This window comes from Ostrinia nubilalis, chromosome 9 (genome assembly GCF_963855985.1).
Source record: "Ostrinia nubilalis chromosome 9, ilOstNubi1.1, whole genome shotgun sequence".
NCBI classification, from domain to species: domain Eukaryota; kingdom Metazoa; phylum Arthropoda; class Insecta; order Lepidoptera; family Crambidae; genus Ostrinia; species Ostrinia nubilalis.
The window spans coordinates 657955-680228 of record NC_087096.1 but is presented as its reverse complement, the minus strand read 5'-3'; the positions used below and the strand labels follow the sequence as shown (position 1 = coordinate 680228).

The following is a 22274-nucleotide window of genomic DNA, read 5'->3' as shown; positions in this document are numbered from 1 at the left end:
TAAAAATGTAGGTAGGTAAATATCTAATATGACTACTAACTAATTTCTAAATTCTAATCAGTCTATCAAGAAAGCTATAGGAATTTAAAAGATTTTTATTAAATAAATGTCGATCGATAAATAACTATTACGTCTATTTATTTACATCTTAAATCTCTATGCTTAATTGAGCAAGTTTAATTATCACAATTATTTAAATAAATTGGCTAATTATGTTTTGTCTGTCGTGTCTTCACTGTCGCTTAAAATGCTGTCAAGAATCTTGTCTTCTTCCATTTCTGATACATCGGTATTACTATTCAAAACGTCATCTATGACGTCATCATCTTTAGGCTCGACATCGCCATTTAGTTCATTAGCTAAATCTACCACTGGCTTACTCTTTACTTCTTCAATATTCTCGCTATCAGCCTCAGAAATTTCTTGGATACTATCTTCTTCTCTAGAATTTTCTTGAACTTCTGGAGATTCAATGTTTCTTTCTTCGTCATCTTCAGGTATATTGTGTAGGTTACCATTTGTGTGTTTGCTATCAATGGTAGTTTCTTTCTGTTCTGCATCACCGTTGAGCACATTTGGTTGTGCTGTTTCATCAACACCATTAGATAGAGGTTCTTCAACGCCATTACTAATGGAATCTTTAGAAGTATCCTGCTTAAGTTTTTCTGATCCATCAGTATCTTCAGAATTATTTACATCCTTAACAGAACTCAAGTTGTTTACCAGGGTTTCCACGGTGTCGTTTAATTTAATATTCTTCATGCTGTCAAGAACAACATCGTCTGAATATCTAAGAGCTGGTAATGGTGTGAATTTATCTCTGTAAAATGGTTACAATGAGTTAATAAGATTGTTTTATTCAGATTTTTTTCTTGAATAGGAAGAAATGAATTAGAAAAGTTACTCACTTGTGTTTGCCCTCGTACTTGCTAGGCACCATGAAACAGTTGGACTCCCTGTATATCACCCTTCGTTTGCTGACCCAAGGCCACTGGAGGCTCCAATACGAGCTCTGGAATTAAAACAATACTAATCAGTACATTTAAAGTAATTTCGTATCCAAACTCTGATAAAATTCTATGTACATTTGATATCCAAGGAACCTAACCTAAACCATTTGTTGCTAACTTACTCGAAGAAAATTAAACTTTATTCTTAATCAAAACATCTGTTTGGTTGGATATCAAAAGGGTACTTTGACTTAAAGTAAACATTATTCTCTGGGAAAGTAAGCAAGCCAAACACCACCAAGATAGACGCAGAATAACAATTCATAGACATAAAACGTTAACTGACAAAATATATAACAATGTACCGTAAGTTGAATAGCTTCAGAAAGCGAAAGCAAATAAGTTGACTTTTCGAACAACTCTCAAACTAACTACTGACATCGGCAAACACGTGCACGATAAAAACATAGATCTATACGGTCATTATGGATGTAGTTTTATAAAACCAAGATGCATGACAATATTGTCGTAACATTGACTAACTTTTCGGAAGTAAAAACAATCCGAAAGCTTATTGTCATTGTCATCATTTATGCAGTTCCTATTAAACCCAATTTTTATATCATACCACTATCGTAAAATATGCTAAAAACGTATAGCAGGGGCTAAAGATGTATATGTTACGGTTAATGTGATAAATTGAAAATTATGAATAATCGCCGGTTATTATGAATAATTACCGGCAGTCGAGGTAAAAGTGATAAATTCATCACATTTATCAGTGATTATTTAATAATGTAACCTTTATACTAACAAATATCATAAAAGAGAACACCGGCTCGTGTACAGCGCCGGTGTACAGCCACACATTTTGAACGTTTTGATATCATACAATTAATATAATTTGGCATAATGACTTTGGACTGTTTCTTGCGTAACATTACCTTGCCATAATGCCCATAACATATTGTTTTGATTTAAAGTGAAAAATAGGTTAGGGTGCGGCGGGGGAAGACCTTGGGCCACCCCTAAGCCGCCTATTAATTTTATACACACATAAATGATCTCATATTAATAACTTTTACCAAATCATGAGGTAATTATTCATAATAACCGGCGATTATTCATAATTTTCACATTTATCACATTGACCGTAACATATACATTCCCTTAGACTGCCGTGCTACATAAGGTATTTAGATGCAGGCCGGTCAATATGGAAATCATTGGGCAATGCCTACGTTCAGCAATAGACGTCCTGTGGTGAAATGACGATAATGAAGCTATAATATAATAAGGTCTCTTAAGAATCAATTTGTCAAGAAAGTCATTATTTCTATGCTGTACTCATTCACCGCAACAGATAGGTATTTTTCCCAAGATCTTGATACTTGGAAGCGTTAAAGTTTTACTGCTATTTATAAGTAGTTACGACTCTTTTATTACAACCACGATCGCGGCAGGCATTAATCAATGCCAGACACAATTAATTATACTGTCGACTCTGAGGTCTATGAAATACTCGTACTATCTAGTTTTAGCACACACCAGAAATGTCATAAAAAAGTTCGCCATAAAGTATCCATAACTTCATTTGAGTGTGTTTGGTAAAAAGGACTTTTCTCTACGTAAAGTATTTTGTTTCTATTCAGTTATTATTCCAGATGAGCTTCAGCATTTTATCATCATCATTAAGAACTGAGGTAGTCCTCAGCTGAACTTAGAACTTCTCCGAATGCAGTCATCTAAGCCGTTCTTAAGCTTGTCAACTTTTTTAGGAGGAAAGTTAAATACATTGGCTTGCAAAACTACTACTACTTTTAGAGTTTCAATAAAATTTCTTCTAAACTATAGAAGTTAGAGATTTAAAATAAAAAACGTTTATGGCTTTTATCAGCTTTCTAAAGTTTTTACATCTACAAAATTGAACAGTTCTTTTTCAAGTCCTTTTTAGTTTCAAATTTTATCTGGTTGGCTTAAAAAGTTTAGCAATTTTAAAAGTGTGATACTTAGTTTGCAGGTCAGTGTAGTACGAGTATATGAGACAATTCCCACCACTCGTTCCCACCGCTGCAACTCCTGTGTAGCCAGGATCTACAGCTTGACCGCCAATAAAAACCCAACGAAGGTAGTACGTGTATAATGTTTTAGTACTTACGACTCGTGCATGCACTTGTCTCTTTTTCGCCCTCTCAGCCTCTTTCCTTCTTTCCTCCTCGCTGTCGTATCCATCATCCTGTTAAAGATAAGAATAAACTTAGAAAGTATCTTGAGGGGGCGTAATAGGATTGAAAATAACGTCAAGGCTTTCGGTAATCTGTTAACTTAATAAAGAATTGACGACAAAATCTCAACAACTTTTTTGAGTGATACCTAGTTAACTATATTTTTTATAAACATAGGGGAGCCACTTCTTAAGGTACTTATGAAAGTGCCAGTGCTCTCTCCAAATGTGTGAGTTTGAAGATATAGAAGATTTTCTAACCGACTCTTTTTCTTTGCAGTCCAGTGTTTATAGCATGTGTGTGCATTGAAACCATTTAAACTTTCAAGGATCTTTTCAGATTAAGGCTTTGAAAGAAAGAAAGAAGAAAGAAAGAAACATTTATTGCCATGGACATCACAAAAGACAAAAGAGGTAAAATAAAAAAAAAAGCAAATAAGACAGAGGTGACATAAAACATACAATGAATGAGCAAGTAAACTAAGCAGTGCCACCCTGTCGCACAGCGATGCCCATCGCAATGGGACCCCACTCAGCATATGCCGTGGCCCCCGGTGAGAGAGGCCACGACGCTGGTTTTCAGTGTGCCCCATGCCGAGTGAGGGTCACGGACACTAACCTATATACTGCATAAAATATACATACATAAATAATAATGATTTAGAAGCCTACCAACTTTAATTATCTGGCGATTCCTTCGATTGTAAGTTCGCATTTAATCCGGTGAGGATCCTGCAGGAATGATCATTAAATCTCTTGAAAGGAACTGCCATAAAGCGTCTTTAAATCTACTCTTCACGATTGCTAGCTGCAAGGCTCATTTACCTACTATTAAGAAGATATTAGAAGAAGGCACATCAAATTAGGTACCTACCGTGATATCTTATTTAGTTGTGATAGGGATGATATTTAAAATGTACATTCTAATGCACTGTATTTTCGAACTCTACGAAAGTTATTTTACTGATAGATCGTGCGTGATGTATCTTTCAGTTGACAGATCGCAATTTTTCGACCGGAGACAGAATCAATAAAAGAAATATCTTAGTAAGAATTTTTAGGCTCCTGTGAAAAAGTAGTTGCCAGAATCGATAAACTACCACACTAGATACTGCTACCTAGTATTACGTAGTACCTACTACCATCCCTCACGAAAATGTACCAAACAAATTATTTCACAAAAGCAATTTCGTAAAACCTAACAAATTATAACCCTATCCCTCAGTGATACGCACTCTTCACGCCGGAGTTATCGCTGGAAAGCAATTTATACGCAATTTAACCTGCTCGCATCCGCTAAACAATTCATTAACCCCTCAGTGTCTGCACGTTAGAGAAAAGGCGATGGAGGTTTCTTATTAATGAAAAAGACTGGCTAAATACCAATCAAAATTATTAATCACATCATAATGTCCCCAAAAATAACAGCCATTTATTAACGACGTTATACTATATCAGTCTATAGAAGTGCTTTTAGTAACTGAAACTGAAATTATCTGATTTGATTGAACCTTCAGTAAATTATCTATCTTAATAAATATTTTCGTACATTCATACTAGAGATTTGTAGACACATAAGTTTGTAACAAAGTCCTTAATTTTGCCTGAAAAAGTTTCACAAAGTAACATTGTCATGTCGCTTAGGTAATATTTAATTATTTATCAGTAACTAAGTAATTTAATAAATAAAATAAGCGAATTTATTAAGTTATCTGACGATTAAAACCAGCCTTAGCAAAACTTAGACGTAGCTATATTGACGTTAACTGTAAATTAAGCAAAGTAATTACAATTCCCTTAACATACTCGTACTTATAATAATCAAATGGGAAATAGGACCCTTAACCTTAACCACGGATTAGTGAGGTTATGATATGTACTTAATGTATTAATTAGTTGTTCAAGTAATAAGGTTTCCGTGTCTTGTTACTGGCGTAACTATTTTATACATTACACGTAAAATTTCGATATACTCGTACCTTTCTGAGTTCTACGTACACGTGTATTGTATTGTAATTGGATACCAAATAAGTTTTCTAGACTTAAATTCTTGTTAGTTATTGTTACAAACTACGGCGAACTGGTTAAAGACGTAGTCAAAGTAAATAAATACGAGTCGTCCGAAATAATAGTATACAAATTCAGAAAAGATAGTTTCTTTTTTAACCTACTTCATATGTTACTTCTCTTTCTTGAAAAAAATAGACGCGCTCACTATACTTTAACCCTACCACTGCCTCGGGACTATAAATGGACCAGTGCTGAGAAGAAGCAACGCAAGGAACTCATTTCAATAATAATAATTCTATGTACTTTACCATTAACCGTAGTAAATATTTGGCAACTACCACAATCCCTACTTTAATAGTATAAATGCGAAAGTAACTCTGTCTGTCACGCTTTCACTCCTAAACCACTGAAGCGATTTTGATGAAAGGCATACAGATAGTTTGAGTCCCGGGAAAGGATGTAAGATAGTTTTTATCTCGGTTCTTGAAACATAAACGCGCGCGATAAAGTTTTTCTTTATCAACGGGACTATTCCCACCTCTCTTTCCCACCGCTGCAACTCCTGTGTAGCCAGGATCTACAGCTTGACAGCCAATAAAAACCCAACCAGTGAAGGTCAAGTTTGTCCCGGGGGAAAGTTAAACTTTCATTGGACCCGCAACGAAATTAATCAGAAGAACATAGGAGGAGTTCGAAGTTAAGGTTCGACTTCCCTCCGTTGCAAAACGGGGACAGGTGACAAACAAAGGTTTAGTAACGTTTATGAAAAGATATGCACCAAAGAGGACTTTTCTTTGACAGACAAAATTTCACGCGGGCGAAGTCGCGGGCACAGCCAGTGCGGTAATAAAATTAACATTTAATTAACTGTGAAATGGGAGTAGTCCCATTAACATTCATAAACTAATCCCAAAAGTCTGACAGCGGTAAAACATTTTACGACTACAACTAATTAGTTAGGGCCGGCATCAAAGTAATGTGGGTAGTGGGCAGATTTAGGGTTCCCGCGAAGAATGGATCGGTCTTAAACGCGAACTACTATTCGGGGTAAGAGGGTGGTATATTGAACTACGTCTAATAATATTTTCTAGTTTAATTTCGGGAAATCAATCAACAATACAAAAATAGAAAAAACTTTTCCAAACTCATTTTACCTGTACCAAAACCAAACTTAGGAACAACTCTACCCAATATTATATTTTGTCAATACTTCGTAATAAGTATATGGATTGAGCCTGAAAGTGCTCATTTCCAAAAAAAATTACTTAAGTAAAAAAAAAAACAAAAAAATTGACAAAAACATATAGGATGTTGACTAGCCCAGAAAACTGGTGGAAGGATAACTCAATATGATTTTTATCTTAGATTTTTTAAATACAGAACTCTGATCTGGAATAAGACCGCAGCTTGACTCCCTTTTTACGATGCTTTTAGGATTTTTTTATGTTTAAATAGTGATTGAATTACAAAGATTATAGTACTGAAATTCAGAATTTACCTACCTACCTAAATGAAATATACATTCATACGATATAGAATCATACAGTACAGAATATTATTATGAATCAGCAAAGATTAAAAAATAATAGATGCGTCTATGAATGAAAGCTACAATAAGCTGTCTTAATAATCTATAATATTAGTAAGCGCATAATAACTCAACAACGCCTGGAGCAATCCTTTTATTTTAATGTTCGTTGAAGTCCAATGATGGTTTTTACGGCGAGATTTTCAAAATTCAACCCCTAAACGGGGTCCACGCGTACGAAGTCGCGGGCGGCCGCTAGTATTCTATAAAGCTTAATTCCTTCAAAGATAATAACAGTAACAGATAATATGCAAAACGTTCAGCCACAGTTAACGGTAGCCGTGGCATATAGCAATGAATTTTTATTACCATAACTTCAGTAAGCACATAGCAAAAAAAACATTCAGTGTGTTCACTCAACACAATCAATATTGTTGAAGAATATTGCTAAAATGAAATATCTCATGACGCGTCACTGTGGCGCACTTGCCGCACCACCACTAGTTTTCATACAAAGCACAACAGCCGCACACGTCTTTGGCACGGTCACAGAATAAGTAATAGTACAGGTACAGAAGGATTACTCCGCAAGACGATTTAAATAAATGCGAGTCTTGCTACGACGCGATACAGTGGAATTCAGCTCGCACAGCACTACGTACCTACAATTTTATTCACCTACAAGTTTCGTCTCTTTCTATCGCGTGCCTCTGAACTCTTCTTACGCTATTAGAATTGCTGTCTAGTGAAAAAATAATTAATCTACTTATTTGTAATGACCTACGTATGTAGGTAAGTATGCATTCATTATGGTAAACCTTGGGAGAGGCCTTTGTCCAGCAGTGGACGTCATTTGGCTGAAACGAACGAACGCATTCTGAGCTGTAGTCATGTTAGGTTAGGTTCCTATACTATCCTAAGAATTATTGATTACCTACATGGCCAACATACCTTTCAGCATCTTTGGGAAGCGAAAAAAAAAAGATAAATCCGGTAGATTACTTTTCGAATTTAAACACCCGAACGCCGAACAATATTTATTTCTCTTTATGTCCATTTTTAAATAATACTTCGATCATAGAATTATAATCATACTACAACGCACGCCAGCGTCCTGACGAGCGCGCGCGTGACACTCGACTGATTTGATACCCGCCGGCGGGGCGCTTCGCTGTAGGTAATTATCGGATGTACCGCGCGGAGTGAGCCAGGCCTGGCACGGTGTCACTGTTCTTCTCAGCACTTGCCATAATGTTTGTCTCGAAGCGCTGGTAGGGTCCAAAAGATAAGGAGACATGTAAAGTGCCCCATAAGGGCTACCTTTTCTTTTTTTATGTAAATAACATTTTGACGTTCATAAGTGCCACTTGTGGTCTAAACTGAATAAATATTTTTGATTTTGATTTGTGCTATTGCACAAAAAAAAAATGAAAACTATTAGGGGTGCAACAAGCACGCCACAGTGTTGCCATTGCAACGCTTCACACTGACATCACACAAATACAGACAGTCACATATAGACATAATAGTGCTACATAGGTATAAATAAGAAAGAAAAACTAAAACAAGAGTGAACTGAGCAGTTGACCTACTAGTAATAAGGATGCCCACTGGATCGAAAGGCCGCCACGCTGGTTTTCAGTGTGAAATTGTATTGTTGTAATGTAGCTTAATATTGACATATTTGAGAAATTGACATTAAAAGTAGGAGCTACCGTAACTGTTCCCCTTATGCCACGGAATCGTCCAAAGGTCGGATTCTGCATCGCTCGTTTGTCGGAATCCAGTTATATTCTCATTCTAATGCTCCGCTCTTACATTTTGTATACGGAGCGCACGTTTATAGTGTTAAAAAGGTATATTTCACCATTGAACTTTTAGAAAAGTGTAGGTAAAGTGTGCAATTTTGCGTTTGTTAGTCGTATACCTCGAAATCAAAAAATCCTTGTAGCTTTTCACCTATTCGCTTTTCGCCGCGATATCAAAATTTCTGAACAGATTTTTATTCTTGTACCTAGTATAATTTATGATCGCTAATTACAATTGTCTAAAAAATTCATAGTAGATTTACTTTCCTGCCTGTGTCGGCTTAATAAATAGGCTATTGATAATACATGCTACACCAAAATTTGCTACTGTTGTAAAAATCTGTTAAAAATATAATGCTAGTAACAAAATATACTACCGATATTACACGCTACAACAAAAAACGCTATCACGGTGAAATGCGAATAGGTGAAAGCTACAAGGATTTTTTGATTTCGAGGTATACGACTAACAAACGCAATTTTGTAACTTTTCATAGACTCATTAGGGCTTGTTCCCAGGCGATTGGTATCATAGTGAGTACTATCATCTTCCAACAACTTCCTGGGGCCATCCACATAACTTTACAACCTTAAAAATAATTGTACATGAACCTTCAGATTTATTACCATCGAGCCTACCGATGTTTTTTATTGAATGTGGTAGCTAGTCAAAAGATCAAATGTGTTTCATGTAAGCCGTAGGCGAGGCTTTGTACACTACGCAAAACTTCCACGAAACACGTTTTATCGTCGGCAAGTCTTTGAAGCCATTTAAATACATAATATAATGTAATGAAAGTGAATTGGTCTACTCGGTAACACAGCTGACATTAAGTGACTTATTTACTGATTAGGTACAGAATACAAATGAAAAATAAAATACAAAATGTTCAAGCCCTTTGAGACCTAACATTTATGTAAAGGACATCATAAAAATTTACTTTTGAAAAAAAATATTATGTTGTTCTTTATTTTGTACAACAATGCTGCCATCTACCGCTTGAAAAACCTACACAGTGATGGTAGAGTCAGTTTTTTCCGGGGCGGTGATTTATCACCCAATGAATTTTGTACAGAAGTCACAGTAAACCTTATGAATTTTCACACAAATATTCTCAGATATGGTTTTCATAATATACGGTTTTCAATCTGCCTTAGTTGAACAGTGCTCGCAAAACATTAAAGATACACATCTAATGGAAAACTAAATTAGGTTTCGCTTTTAACATACAGCAAATACGCTTCCTCTCTTCAAACATTATTAAAAATAAGCTAAAACAAAGTTTATTTTACTAATTAAATAGTACTCACAATCGGGTCTTCATAGCAGTAATACGCATCCTCTTCGTCTTCGGGCCTGTAAACCAATTGGTCTGATTAGTAGAATCTGTGTAACTTTTTTATTTTTACAAGATGTTGCTGTTTAAACATTATGTATCATCCATGAGCACATTCCATTTCAGCCAAATGAAGTCAACTACTGGACAAAGGCCTCCTCCAAGGATTTCCATAACGACCGCATCCAGGTACTTCCCGCGACCTTCACCTTCAGTTGGCGAGGCATATAAGATCGTAGAGTTGATGGCCATTGGGGCAGAAAAGTTCACGAGTGGCGACCACGGGCCGGAGGACGTAGTGGGGTAGAGTCCTTCACTAGGTGAACCGACGATCTGAACCCATTTATGTATGACCTTATTAACTTTGTACATCAAACTAAACAAACTATTTATTTATTTATTTAAATACATTCTGCACCGCAATTGGTGCTTTCAATTAGTTAATCTTATTTCTTATTCCTTGAATGATTAGATTAAAAAAAAATCAAAACGTATAAATACTGAAACGAGTATAGAACTCATGCAAAAATACAAAATTGATTATAGTTTCAAAGACGCCTCAAAGTCTGTGGAAAGTTGAATATTTTCGTCAGAAATTAGCTTTTCCTTTGTGTATTCATGTCATATGACGTCAGACTGCGAACTATAAGCTCTGCTTTAAACACGCGAGTAACTAAAGTGCACTCTTAGCTCTTCGAGGAAAGGTCCTCGCTACTTACTTGCCTGGAACTGGAATATACTTAAGTCAAACTGACACGACTCCGCACTAAAACGGGTGAAGACTAAACAAAATACAAAGTTCAATAAAGCTAGATATCCACGTTGATGTAGATTAAACTGACTTTACTAGCGTATCTGATAAGTAATTGTAGTTGGCGTTTAGGTTCGGAATGTCTCTTAAATCTCCAATAATTACTACTTATAACTACACAACTGACCCGCCGAACTAAAGTCGCTGACATAGCCCGACAGATTAGCAAGCTGAAGTGGCAGTGGGCAGGGCACATAGTACGCAGATACCCAGGCCGATGGGGCAGCAAGGTTTTGGAATGGAGGCCGCGTATCGGAAAACGCAGCGTGTGACGTCCACCCACAAGGTGGACCGACGACATCGTAAAGGTAGCAGGGAAGCGCTGGACGCAGGCCGCTCGCTACCAATCGATCAACGTGGAAAGCATTAGTGGAGGCCTATGTTCAGCAGTGGACGTCCTATGGCTGAAATGACGATGATGATGATGATGAACTGACCCGCCTCGTTCAACCCGTCTGGCCGGCGTGGGGAAAGTAGGTCAAATCCTCCATTTGCAATCACACCATATTAGTGATGATTATAATTACGATGGTGATAATGATGATAATGATGACACACAACACTCACGCCGTGACAGCCAGCTTGAGGTGGATCCCGGACTTAATAATGATCTCGTGCGCCTCCTGGATGGTGAGCGTGGAGGTGTCGATGTCATTGATGCGCAGGAGCTTGTTGATGATGATGATGATGACAGACACTCACGCCGTGACAGCCAGCTTGAGGTGGATCCCGGACTCGATGATGATCTCGTGGGCCTCCTGGATGGTGAGCGTCGAGGTGTCGATGTCGTTGATGCGCAGGAGCTTGATGATGATGATGATGATGATGATGATGACAGACACTCACGCCGTGACAGCCAGCTTGAGGTGGATCCCGGACTCGATGATGATCTCGTGGGCCTCCTGGATGGTGAGCGTCGAGGTGTCGATGTCGTTGATGCGCAGGAGCTTGATGATGATGATGATGATGATGATGATGACAGACACTCACGCCGTGACAGCCAGCTTGAGGTGGATCCCGGACTCGATGATGATCTCGTGGGCCTCCTGGATGGTGAGCGTCGAGGTGTCGATGTCGTTGATGCGCAGGAGCTTGTTGATGATGATGATGATGATGACAGACACTCACGCCGTGACAGCCAGCTTGAGGTGGATCCCGGACTCGATGATGATCTCGTGGGCCTCCTGGATGGTGAGCGTCGAGGTATCAATGTCGTTGATGCGCAGGAGCTTGTCTCCCGCCCTGATGCCGGCTTTGGACGCGCGGCTGTCTGGTTTCACCTGGGATTAACAATAAGCACGATTATGGTGATTGTATAAATTGGCCGTGTGGTTCTGGCAGAGTAGAATAAGGCCCTTTTCACACGTCCCGGTTGCCGGCTAACCGGCGCCGGGTATCCGGGTATGGGCATAGTACGTAGCTTTCACATGTTCCGGCGTAATTAATCCGGCATGCCCATTTACTTCACGACCGGGTACCCGGCGCCGGTTAGCCGGCAACCGGGACGTGTGAAAAGGGCCTAAGGGTTGCACTAAAGCAGTTTCACAAATGAGAGGAGATATTTTGAATTACCAATAATTTTTCGTTATTTCCACATCACCTCTCTCTGAGCTTCGGAAATGTAATTAGGTATTCAAACACATCTCTCCTCTTAGCTTTGGTGAAAACCTGGAGGCGACTTAGAGAGATTATGCGAACAACTGGCCTCCCTAACCCGTCTGGCCAGCGTATGGCACTCCCACAATTAAGCCGAAATCTATCTTTTACTTTCCTCTGGTAAACTGCAGCTGGTCGTGCTCCTTCCTGCAGTGGATACTAAAAAAATACCATATGATTAATTATTTATCATCACTACAGGATTCAATCCACAGATGTATGGTACATTATAATGGTAGAGTAGCTTCACAATACGTTTAACAGCTGCCCCACCTGTCAACTATTTGGTGAAGGAGAGATTTTTATTTAGAGAGTGAATGGAAGATTTGAAATAAGAAAGAAGTACTTACATAAGTAACCCTCAAAGGAGTCTTGTAATACGAGCCACCTGCAAGGTCGAACCCCCAGATGGAGTCTTCGAAGCTGACTCTCTCGTGGATGCCCTCGTTCCGGGACTCCCAGGAGGGCTTGTTGACCTCGCCCGCGAGGAGGGCCGCCTCCTCCGCCTTCAGCTTCGAGTGGCGCATCGAGATTGCCATGTCTGGAGGCATCACCCTGGAAACAACACCACCAGATCTTTTCATACTTGAGATTGAAGGAAATTTGGACTTTTATCATAAGTGTCCCTGGTAATGAAGAGTTTTGTGAGAACTAGGAACATTTCTTTTTACTTCTACTACGTAAGTTGTAACAACTGGTCTATTGCCCGAATTTAGAATTGCAATAGCTAATAATATCTGATCAAAAAGGCAGCTGAACGTGAAACACGAAATCATATTTCTTTTGAATCAAACTGGTCGATTCAGGCCTCCAAAGGTGTGGGAATAAATAAAAGTGGTTTCACAATTGTGTCCCATTTGAGTTTCAAGCCCAGAATTTCCTAAACGTTGAAGATCAAGAATCGAGGTGAATCAAGATTCAACGATTCTAAAAGCACGTGCACGACATTGCACTGTATTACTATGATAGGTATTACTTTAATGTGGCTTGTGGCATTATTTCATACAAAACTCTGTGTGCTGTAAACTTAACCAATATGTTATTAGGATCTTATGTTACAGTCCGCATCCGGACGACAGCCTTCCACAAATATAGGGTAGACATCTAAAATATAATAAGAAAGGTCACTCGTTCATTCACCCACAGACTACCTAGACATAAAATCTCGGAGACCACTTGACCCTTGAAACTGAAACTTGGCAGGTTTATATTTTAGGACTCGTCAGCTTTATCGCAAAATCCTTTGGCGATAGGGATGAATTAAAGGGGTCTGGAGGCTATTATCGTAGGTTATTTGGAGGCTCTATTTATTTGCTGCTAGAAACGAAATATGAACTAGGTATTCTGGGTTTATGTGTAAAATGTTTGAACGAAATGAATAAGCAAGCAGAAAAAATAATAATCTTCGTTACTCGTAGTGTATTTTTAGAAACACGACACGATAGCTAGAAAACCTGAGAAAAACATATAATATGAGTTGAGGATGTTTCTGACACACCATTTTATTGAAAATTTCTATGGGCCAAATCATCAAATTCTATTCTATTGTTTTCATAACAACTTAATCATTTCTACCAAATTAAACAATCAACAATCGAATGCCCTCATGAATCATATAATACGCATTTTAATTGGCACCTTTCTGACATGTGGTATAAATTTTTATCAGTCCTCTTGTCACCGTGTGTGACAGTTTGGCAGGCGGAAAATGAAGTTCCCCATTCAGCATGGGTGGCCAAGTTGTGAAGGAATGTAATTGGTTTTGACTTGTAAACGCATGATTGCGCATTTACTCGTAATAGTTAAAACTAAGAGCCAAAACTCGATCGCCAACCCGCTGGATAGACGCCATCACAAAGGCTACTGAGTTCACCATAGTCCAGTGTACTCGCGACACATCTAACCGTCAGAAATGGAAGCACATCGCCAGAAGATCTACCCTTGGAGATGACATCGAACACCCCGCCGTGTACCTCGCCAGCGCAACCACGACCACTCTGACAAGAATGCCCGACTAATAAGAAGAGCCAAAGCACACGATACTTTGCGGTAGCGGTGCGATGCTGGAGCGGTGTCGCTGCGTTGTTTTACATAGAAATATCTGTGTGTGGCGGGCACTCATGAGCGGTGCGGCGCCATGCCGCTTTACGACGAAATCTTTGGCTCTCAATCATCATAAATGCATGATCGCGCATTGCATACTTCAAAACTGGTAGATGGTCTTGGTAATTGGGGTCTCACCTATTGAGGCGGTCTCGAGGGGTTTTCCTAGTTTATCCGAGAATTAGGAGTTCTTAAGTCAGGTTCAAATCCCTTACACTGTCGACGACATTGTCGTTATCCTTCCAAAGGGCTATCGGGGTCAGGAATCAGGATGATGCGAAGCTTAATGTGAGGTTTTGTAGGCTGATTTAGAGAATTGATCCCAAAAATCTAAAAAACTGATTAACATTTTTGCTTATTGAACGATGTAGGTAAGAGAACTACTACGATAATCACAAATAGAGTAGCTAAATAGTTACACTCAGTTGAAACTAATGATGGTTAAAAACGACCTCTAGTTATTGTACCACTTTTGTGAAACACCAGCAACCTCCATAGTAACATATATTTTATCATGTCCTCCTGATACATTTTGCTGATCATAAACCATGTCAACCGTTCAATATTGTTTGAAATTTTATGTTTTTTGGAACTAATAACATGGAGAATAGAAAATAATACAAGTTTTCTTTAACTATCTCTTTGAAGATTCTATTCCCATAAAAAGCGAGCACCAACATAGAAGATAATCTTGTGATGTTGTTCTCGTTTCTTGAGTGTCAATTTCATTACATTTAATGGCATTTTTCTTTGTACTTTATTTGTGCATTGTCTTTGTGTTTACAATGAAATATGATGAAATGTCGCTGGATTTGCGCTCTCGAAACGTGGGTTGAACGAGGATTCTTTTGTAGGGTTTATGCACGACTAGTTTTTGCCCTCGGTCGTCGTTTTTGTCGAAATTTTGTCTGTCACAGAAAACTTTATGGCGCATGTACCTGTTTCAAAAACCGGGATAGAAACTAACCTGTGTCCTTTCTCGGGACTGAAACTATGTCTATACCAAATTTCATGAAAATCGGCTCTGTGGTTTTGCCGTGAAAGCGTGACAGACAGAGTTATTTTCGCATTTATAATATTAGTAGAGATAGTAGAGACACGGTAATACGTATTACCGTGGTAGAGATTACAGTCGTTGTTAACGAATATTATTTATTTATTTCTCGTTTATTCAATTCAATTTCCTAATTTTTTTATTATTGTTATTACAAGTTTTATTAAACCTCGAAGATAATTTCTTGGGTATCGACGGCTGACTCACGTTATTATTATTATATTGATTATAAATAAACCTTTCAGTTTACTAAAATGAGTTTAATTTTCGCAAATAATATGGGTAAAAAATGTAATATATTCCGGGCCTGGCTGTCCCGTTCGATGTTTTTCTGCCGCCCACCGCCCGCGAGGGCGGAGGGTACGAAGTTGTCCTCTTTAGGGCCACAGAACCAGCAGCGACCGACAGAATCCTAGGCCAGGTTTCCAACAAGGCCAAACAGACGGGGAAGTATTTGAATAATCAATCACATTTCATTATTTCCACTTCTCTCCGCTCCGCATAGCTCCCTCCGCGCCAAAAATTTGACGGCATGACCCTTCTCCGCTCCGCTTCGGCCTTGGTGGAAATCGGGCCTCATAAACGCGAAAATTTATATGGATGTATGCCTTTATGGATGTTTGTTACTCTTACACGCGATCGCCGATGCTAAAATTAGCATGTCTGTTTATAATACTTTTTCAAGCAGTCGCGGAAAGATGAAACTGTAAAAACGAAAGTTAAGAGGTAAAAAGTAATATAATTGTTGTCTTTACTCTCATCTTATGGCCCCAAGTCATGCGTTCCTAGAAATTGATACTAAACGTGGTGGATATTTTGTAGACGCCTACGTGTTCTTAGCACGTGTCACGCGTAGACGGTTAGTTAACGATCTCCAATGTTTAAGAAAGTCTTTGCCTATATTGAAGTAAATAAATAACATGACATGTATGAAGTCAACATCAGAAACAATTCTTTTCCAGGAATTTGGTTATAAGTACGATTTCACAAGACTGTCAAGATTATATGCCGAGAAGGCGACCACTTCATTAAGTAAAATAATTGTCAAAATAAGTATTATTTTTTAAATCTCCCAGGTTCGTCAGTTTTCAGATTGATTCCTTCAACGAATCGCGAGCACATATTACCTTTTGAAACTATGTTACAGAATAATCTCGAGTTAGAGAAAATAATCTTTAACTGTTCGTCAGTAAAGTTCAAAATTATTCAGATCAGTTGTTTGACGATTTATCTTGTCAAGAAGATTATTATGATTGATAAACTAAAACCTTCTTGTTGGTTCAACCTGCCATTATTATTTCTATTAAATAAAAAAAAACTATTGTCAATTGGTCAATGTCATCATTGCATTGCACTGATGGGATAGAAAAATAAACAAGCAAAACCTTATTCGTTAGCAAACGTCATATTTATTTGAATGTTAGCAGCACTGTTTCTTGCACTGTTATGTTGGCAGGTTTGACTCTTAGGGGAGAGTTCGGTATATTGTACCGCCGGGTAAATTGTACCACCCTCATATTTCGTAAAGTATTTATTGAATGTCTGTAATTGCAACACTCAGCGATACACAACTAAAATCAATTAATATCGGCCATGTGGTTTTTGCCGTGACAACAAACACGTGTGTTTTATTTTGAAAAGTATTTTTCATTGTTTTCAAGCAACTTTTGACAATACATGTTTAGTTTGTAATTTTGTTAAATTTAATCACAGGGTGTTTCTAATATATTATTTAGAAGCGTAAATTAGTGTGGATTGCAATTATTTGAAACATTTTTCGGTATTTATAAGCTATATTTTTTACCGATTTTTTAAAAGCACTATCACCTAGTCGGCTAAATTGTACCACATCAAGTTGTATGGAACTTTACCAAAGGATTTTGAAATTTTTTTTAGTAAATCATATTTTGAAGTTATAATAGCGTAGTTATGTTTGACTAACAATAAATGAAAGCAAAAGACTGGCAAAGTAGATTAGGTACAAGTGTGCGTTACGATAATTGGAATTACAAAACTTGTACTCAAAATTGTGATAACGTCTAAAACAATATCGATTGTCTATGTTATTAACTACTGTTCCTTTTCGTTTTCTAATTTGTTAAGAATGTATCGTATAATATTTTGCCATAGTTTTTTTATAGGCTTGAAATTTATTGAAATCCAATTTAGTAACCCTGTGGTACAAATTATCGAACCGGTTGGCTAAATTGGACCGAAGCTCTGAACTCGTACTATGTTGATTTGTGCCAAATATACAACAATCATGTTAATTAATACTTATGAAATAGTAAGTTGAATAATGTATCTTTTATTATATACCATGGATATTAGCAAAAACAAAAGAAAACTATGTGTAAAATGGGATTGAAAAAAACTGGTCCAAATTAGCGGACTCTCCCTTATAATACCTAGTGCAAGCGAAAACCGACACTAAGGTGACGAACCTTTTCATTCCGCGACTGTACTATAACTTCTTCTACTAATCTACTTTCAACCTGAGAAAGTCATAAATTAATGAAGAGATTTAATGAATGTACTGACAACGCTCGTAGCGGAGTTTTGGGCTGACACTGTATAGGTTAGTTGTCGACGCGACAAGAAGAAAAAGTCCCAAAACACTGAAATGGAAGTATATGAAATGATCAGAAACGCGCTTGGTTACACCATGATGTTTTTCCTGGCCCAACTAGAAGGATAGTTAATGGTTCCAGGCAAACCCATTCTAAAGTCAGCATAGGCACGCAGGTTTAGGCTGAAATTCGTAGCGCGCCTGTGCCGAGTGATTTGTAAGCTCATACATTGTGCAGGCCTTTTGTAAGCATTGCTCTGGAATCTGTTTGACTTTAAATGCTATTTATAGTGCTTTAGATTCAAAATTCTAATTGTCATGCTCACTAATTAAGGAGATGCCGTCTACCAAATTGGCAGCCTACCTACCTAGCGGACGAAATTCATTTAGGGCACATCGTGATGCGAGGTTTGAAAAGTCTAATTCCCTCTACTTTAAATGTGCACCGTACCACTGTTCTTTAAGTTAATACTAGGAAATACATAACATAAAAAATAAAGAAATAGATGTACTCAAACTGCGCTATAATGTATATTCAACTCTATTAAAATGATCCATTCCGCGTGAAAATAAGATAGGAACGTGTAAACTCAAAAATAAGTCTTGATCCGCCACACGGGCCTTCCGCGAAAAGAAAGAACACGACAACTTCGAAAAACCAATTTCCTCAAAACTTTCCCAACGGCATACAAAGTCTATCGACCATAAACAGAATAAATATTAGATTTAAGATAACAGCGAAAAGTGTAAATTTTATTTGGACTGTAAACAACGGGCTCAAGAGGAAAATTTGCGAAGAAATTTACAAGAATAAGTTGCCAAAGTTCGTAAACGAAATGTTTAGTTGACTAACAAGAGCCTAGTCAATTTCGGTGTTTTGCTTAGCTTGGAGGCAACGTTTGGTAACTGTTCTTTTGGAAATACAGACAGAAAGTAATGCAAATTAAGTCGTAGAAGGCTCGTAATTAAACACAACTTACTTGTTTTATTAGGTTTTTCTTTTTCGTTATTATTTAGACGTTAAGAGCTGTTGAAACAGCCTTACTAATAAAAACGGCGATATAATTGAAGCGTATCTTCATCTTCATTCAGTTAAGATATACTCACACGGTATTATAAGAACGTTCCGAAGAACAGGTCAGAAGAATGATGGATCCGTAAGCAAAGTTTACCCATTTACGTTCATTTTCCTCTTGCACGAGATTGATATACGACTTTAGGGACGCGTGACCTTTTTAACGGAAAAATCGGTTTTATAAAAAAAGACTGATTGCCTTTCGCAAAGTTCTGTTACTCTTTCCTACTTAACTACTTACTGGCAGCATAAAGGAAGGGATCAACATCGTATCGCCTTTAGCCGTGCGGTCGCGGTGAGGCAAAAACGTTTACGTTACGGCGCAGATAAGTGCGCGTTGCAGTACGGAGTTTCATGCAAATAATACTGACCACCTCGAGTTGATACAGTTATGACCCGATACCGAGTTGATAAGTGTACTTCGTCCTTAAGGGTCGATTTCTTTACCCCATAATCAGATGGTGGGATGGGAATATAAAATATTTCACCATATTTAGAAGCATTGGTCCATTAACACAATACTCAAAGTCTAACCTACTGACAAATATTAGGTAAATAATTCGTAGGTAGGTACTAATTAAGTAAATCACCAATAAAGCTTTAACTCCGAAATCATCAATACAAAATCGTGTCAAAGTCAAAAAGTTTTTGTATAGTCTTAAAGATAGTCCATTATCAAAATAATGCTTACAAATCGACAACAAATCGTGGGAGTGTGAAAATCTCTATTCCTATTTTTACTATTAATACTAATACCCAATTATTGCTTGCTATTTCAATGTTTACGTACCAACTAAATTTAATATTAACATCCTCCATTGCCGACACCTCACAAAGAAATTTTCCCGCCTTTATATCATCTCGAAATCAAAGAGAATTTGTTATTTTTCTTATTACACGAGTAATGATGTCGAAGGAGGCAAAAGAGCTTGAATGGAACGAGTTCTTTTTTAAACTTAATAGCCGTGTTTCTTTTTTTTGTTCGTTTCCAGCCAGTAGGTTAGTTTTGCAAACCACGAAAGCCAAGAAAAAAAAGTTTTATCTAGTTTTACGATTTTTGAGATACCTACAGTCTATCTACGTCAGATATTTTTGTTGCAAAATTACTCCTATTACAATTTGCTTAAGATTCCACAAATTGTAGCGTAATTTGCCGTTGTCTGTGCTATATTTTTTTTATCTTGGCTTGCATTAGTCAATGTCAGGTCACCAGTGTCATTTATTTGAATTTTGAATCTCTTCTTTCAATGTTAACAATTTTAAGGCTGGGTTGCACCATCTTACTTTAAGTTTGACAAACGTCAAAAACCTGTCAAACTCCACACAAAAAATGTGCTTCAAATTCGCACTATTGAAACCGTGAGACAGAATAATAATAACATACAAAAAACACCGGTTATCGTCATAGTTACGGTCAAAGTTAGGTAGTGCAACTCAGCCTAAGTTTATTATTTAAAGATTTAGTTAAAGATTTTTTTTAAAAATAACTAAGGCTGAGTCGTGGCTGAGATGCACCATCTTACTTTAACTTTGACAAACGTCAAAAATTGTCAAACTCGATACAAAAAGCACCGGTTATTGTTATTGTTACGGTTATAATAAGGTGGTGCAACTCAGTCTAAAATTCGTAATTTTTTTCTATCTTACTTTGTTTTGCTACGTTTACAAGTGAAGTTCTTTTATATTCATCATCTTATTTTTTATTACTGTTTTGAGTTAGTTCATGATGTGAAAAGTTTATAATTATCAACTTCGAAAAGCTTTTAAGCAGGAGCTTCCTTCTTTCACTTAGTTTTCATTTTCACTTAACAAGCGGAGACACGAATAACTTTCATCTTTCTTGCGTAATTTTTTTCACTGTGTAATATTTAACTTTAAAATAAATACATTTGATAAGATGAGAGAAAAGATGTGGAAATCCTTGAGGGAGGCCTTTGTCCAGCAGTAAACGTCATTCGGAGGAAACGAACGAAATGAGACAAACATACTAACTATCACCTATTTTATATCTATTACTTTGAGAAAAGTCGATTAATTTGGATTTTGGGTATTTGTCTTTGTTAGGACTGTGTTAAAAACACAGTTTTAGTTGTTCTATAAGTATGCAGTATGCACTTATTACTCCAATTTCAAGGCAGTTATTTAATTTATTATTTTGTAATTGTCATTCTTTTTGTTATAGTTTCTCTATTTGTTGAAGTCTTTTAAATTTTTGACGATGTGGGTTACAAAATGTTTAAAGCCGACTCTTCTTTCTTAGTGATTTCAATTAGATTAGATTGTATGAGTTTAAATTATTATGGGAGGTTGTTTCGTGGTTGTAGCGTAATGAGGCAAATCATGGGCACTATCGGGACGTGTTCCCAAGTTAGCGGAGTTTGATAGTCGCAGGGACAGTGGAAAAGCAGTAGGTAAGTCCTTGTAGTAACAGTATTTGCTTGAAAAAATAATCAAAAATTCAGAAATTGGAACTTAAAGATTAATTACGGATGTAAAGAAAGATAAAAATTAATTAATGAAATTATTAAGATAGTTCGCTCATTATTTATTCTTGAAAATTAAAATTCTAATTATTAAAATGCCCCACTTCAGCTCTGAGCCTGCCACTTAATTGAACCTTTCACAGTTAAGCTACTTACATTTCACCGCATAGAAAGCACGAAAAAAAAAGCACAAGACACCAAAATTAAAAATAAAGTCAGCCACCCACACAAGCTCACTTCACCCATACGGCCTACTTTCTCAACCTTCAGACCCACTAACCTTCGAATGTCGCGACCCTCACCCCTCGTATGTTACTTCAGTTGAAGTGTTCGTCGAACTGATCGTGGCAGTCTATATCGGACGTAGGCGGCTGGCTGGCACGCCAAGAGCACAACTTCGAAATTCGAAATTACTGCCAAAGTGGGTGTGCGCAACTTAAAAGACAAAAGAAGGCTGCCAATATTTGTGGTGAATTCGGGGATGCTTCTAGAAAATGGTGAATTGCTTTGGAATTTCGCATGGGCCTAACATTGACAGACTCTACTTCTTTTGACGTGTGTCAAAATCTTTGGAAACAATAATTTTAAAAGCAATCGCTTCTAAAATGAATTGAATTAGGCGACAATAGCCTAATAGTGTCGGTTTCGAGCTGGCCGAAATGTAAA

General features: G+C 37.4%; 1 protein-coding gene across 1 annotated transcript; it reads right to left on the bottom strand.

The window, feature by feature from the left end:
- Positions 1–210: 210 nt before the first annotated feature.
- Positions 211–21941, bottom strand: LOC135074786 (uncharacterized). Its single transcript, XM_063969168.1, has 7 exons — positions 21889–21941; positions 12675–12879; positions 11797–11948; positions 9832–9877; positions 3109–3186; positions 909–1012; positions 211–820 (listed from the first exon to the last, which is right to left on the bottom strand). The coding sequence occupies exons 2-7, from the start codon at positions 12873–12875 to the stop codon at positions 211–213; spliced, it is 1191 nt and encodes a 396-aa protein (XP_063825238.1). The 5' UTR covers positions 12876–12879; positions 21889–21941.
- Between the last annotated feature and the right edge of the window lie 333 nt (positions 21942–22274).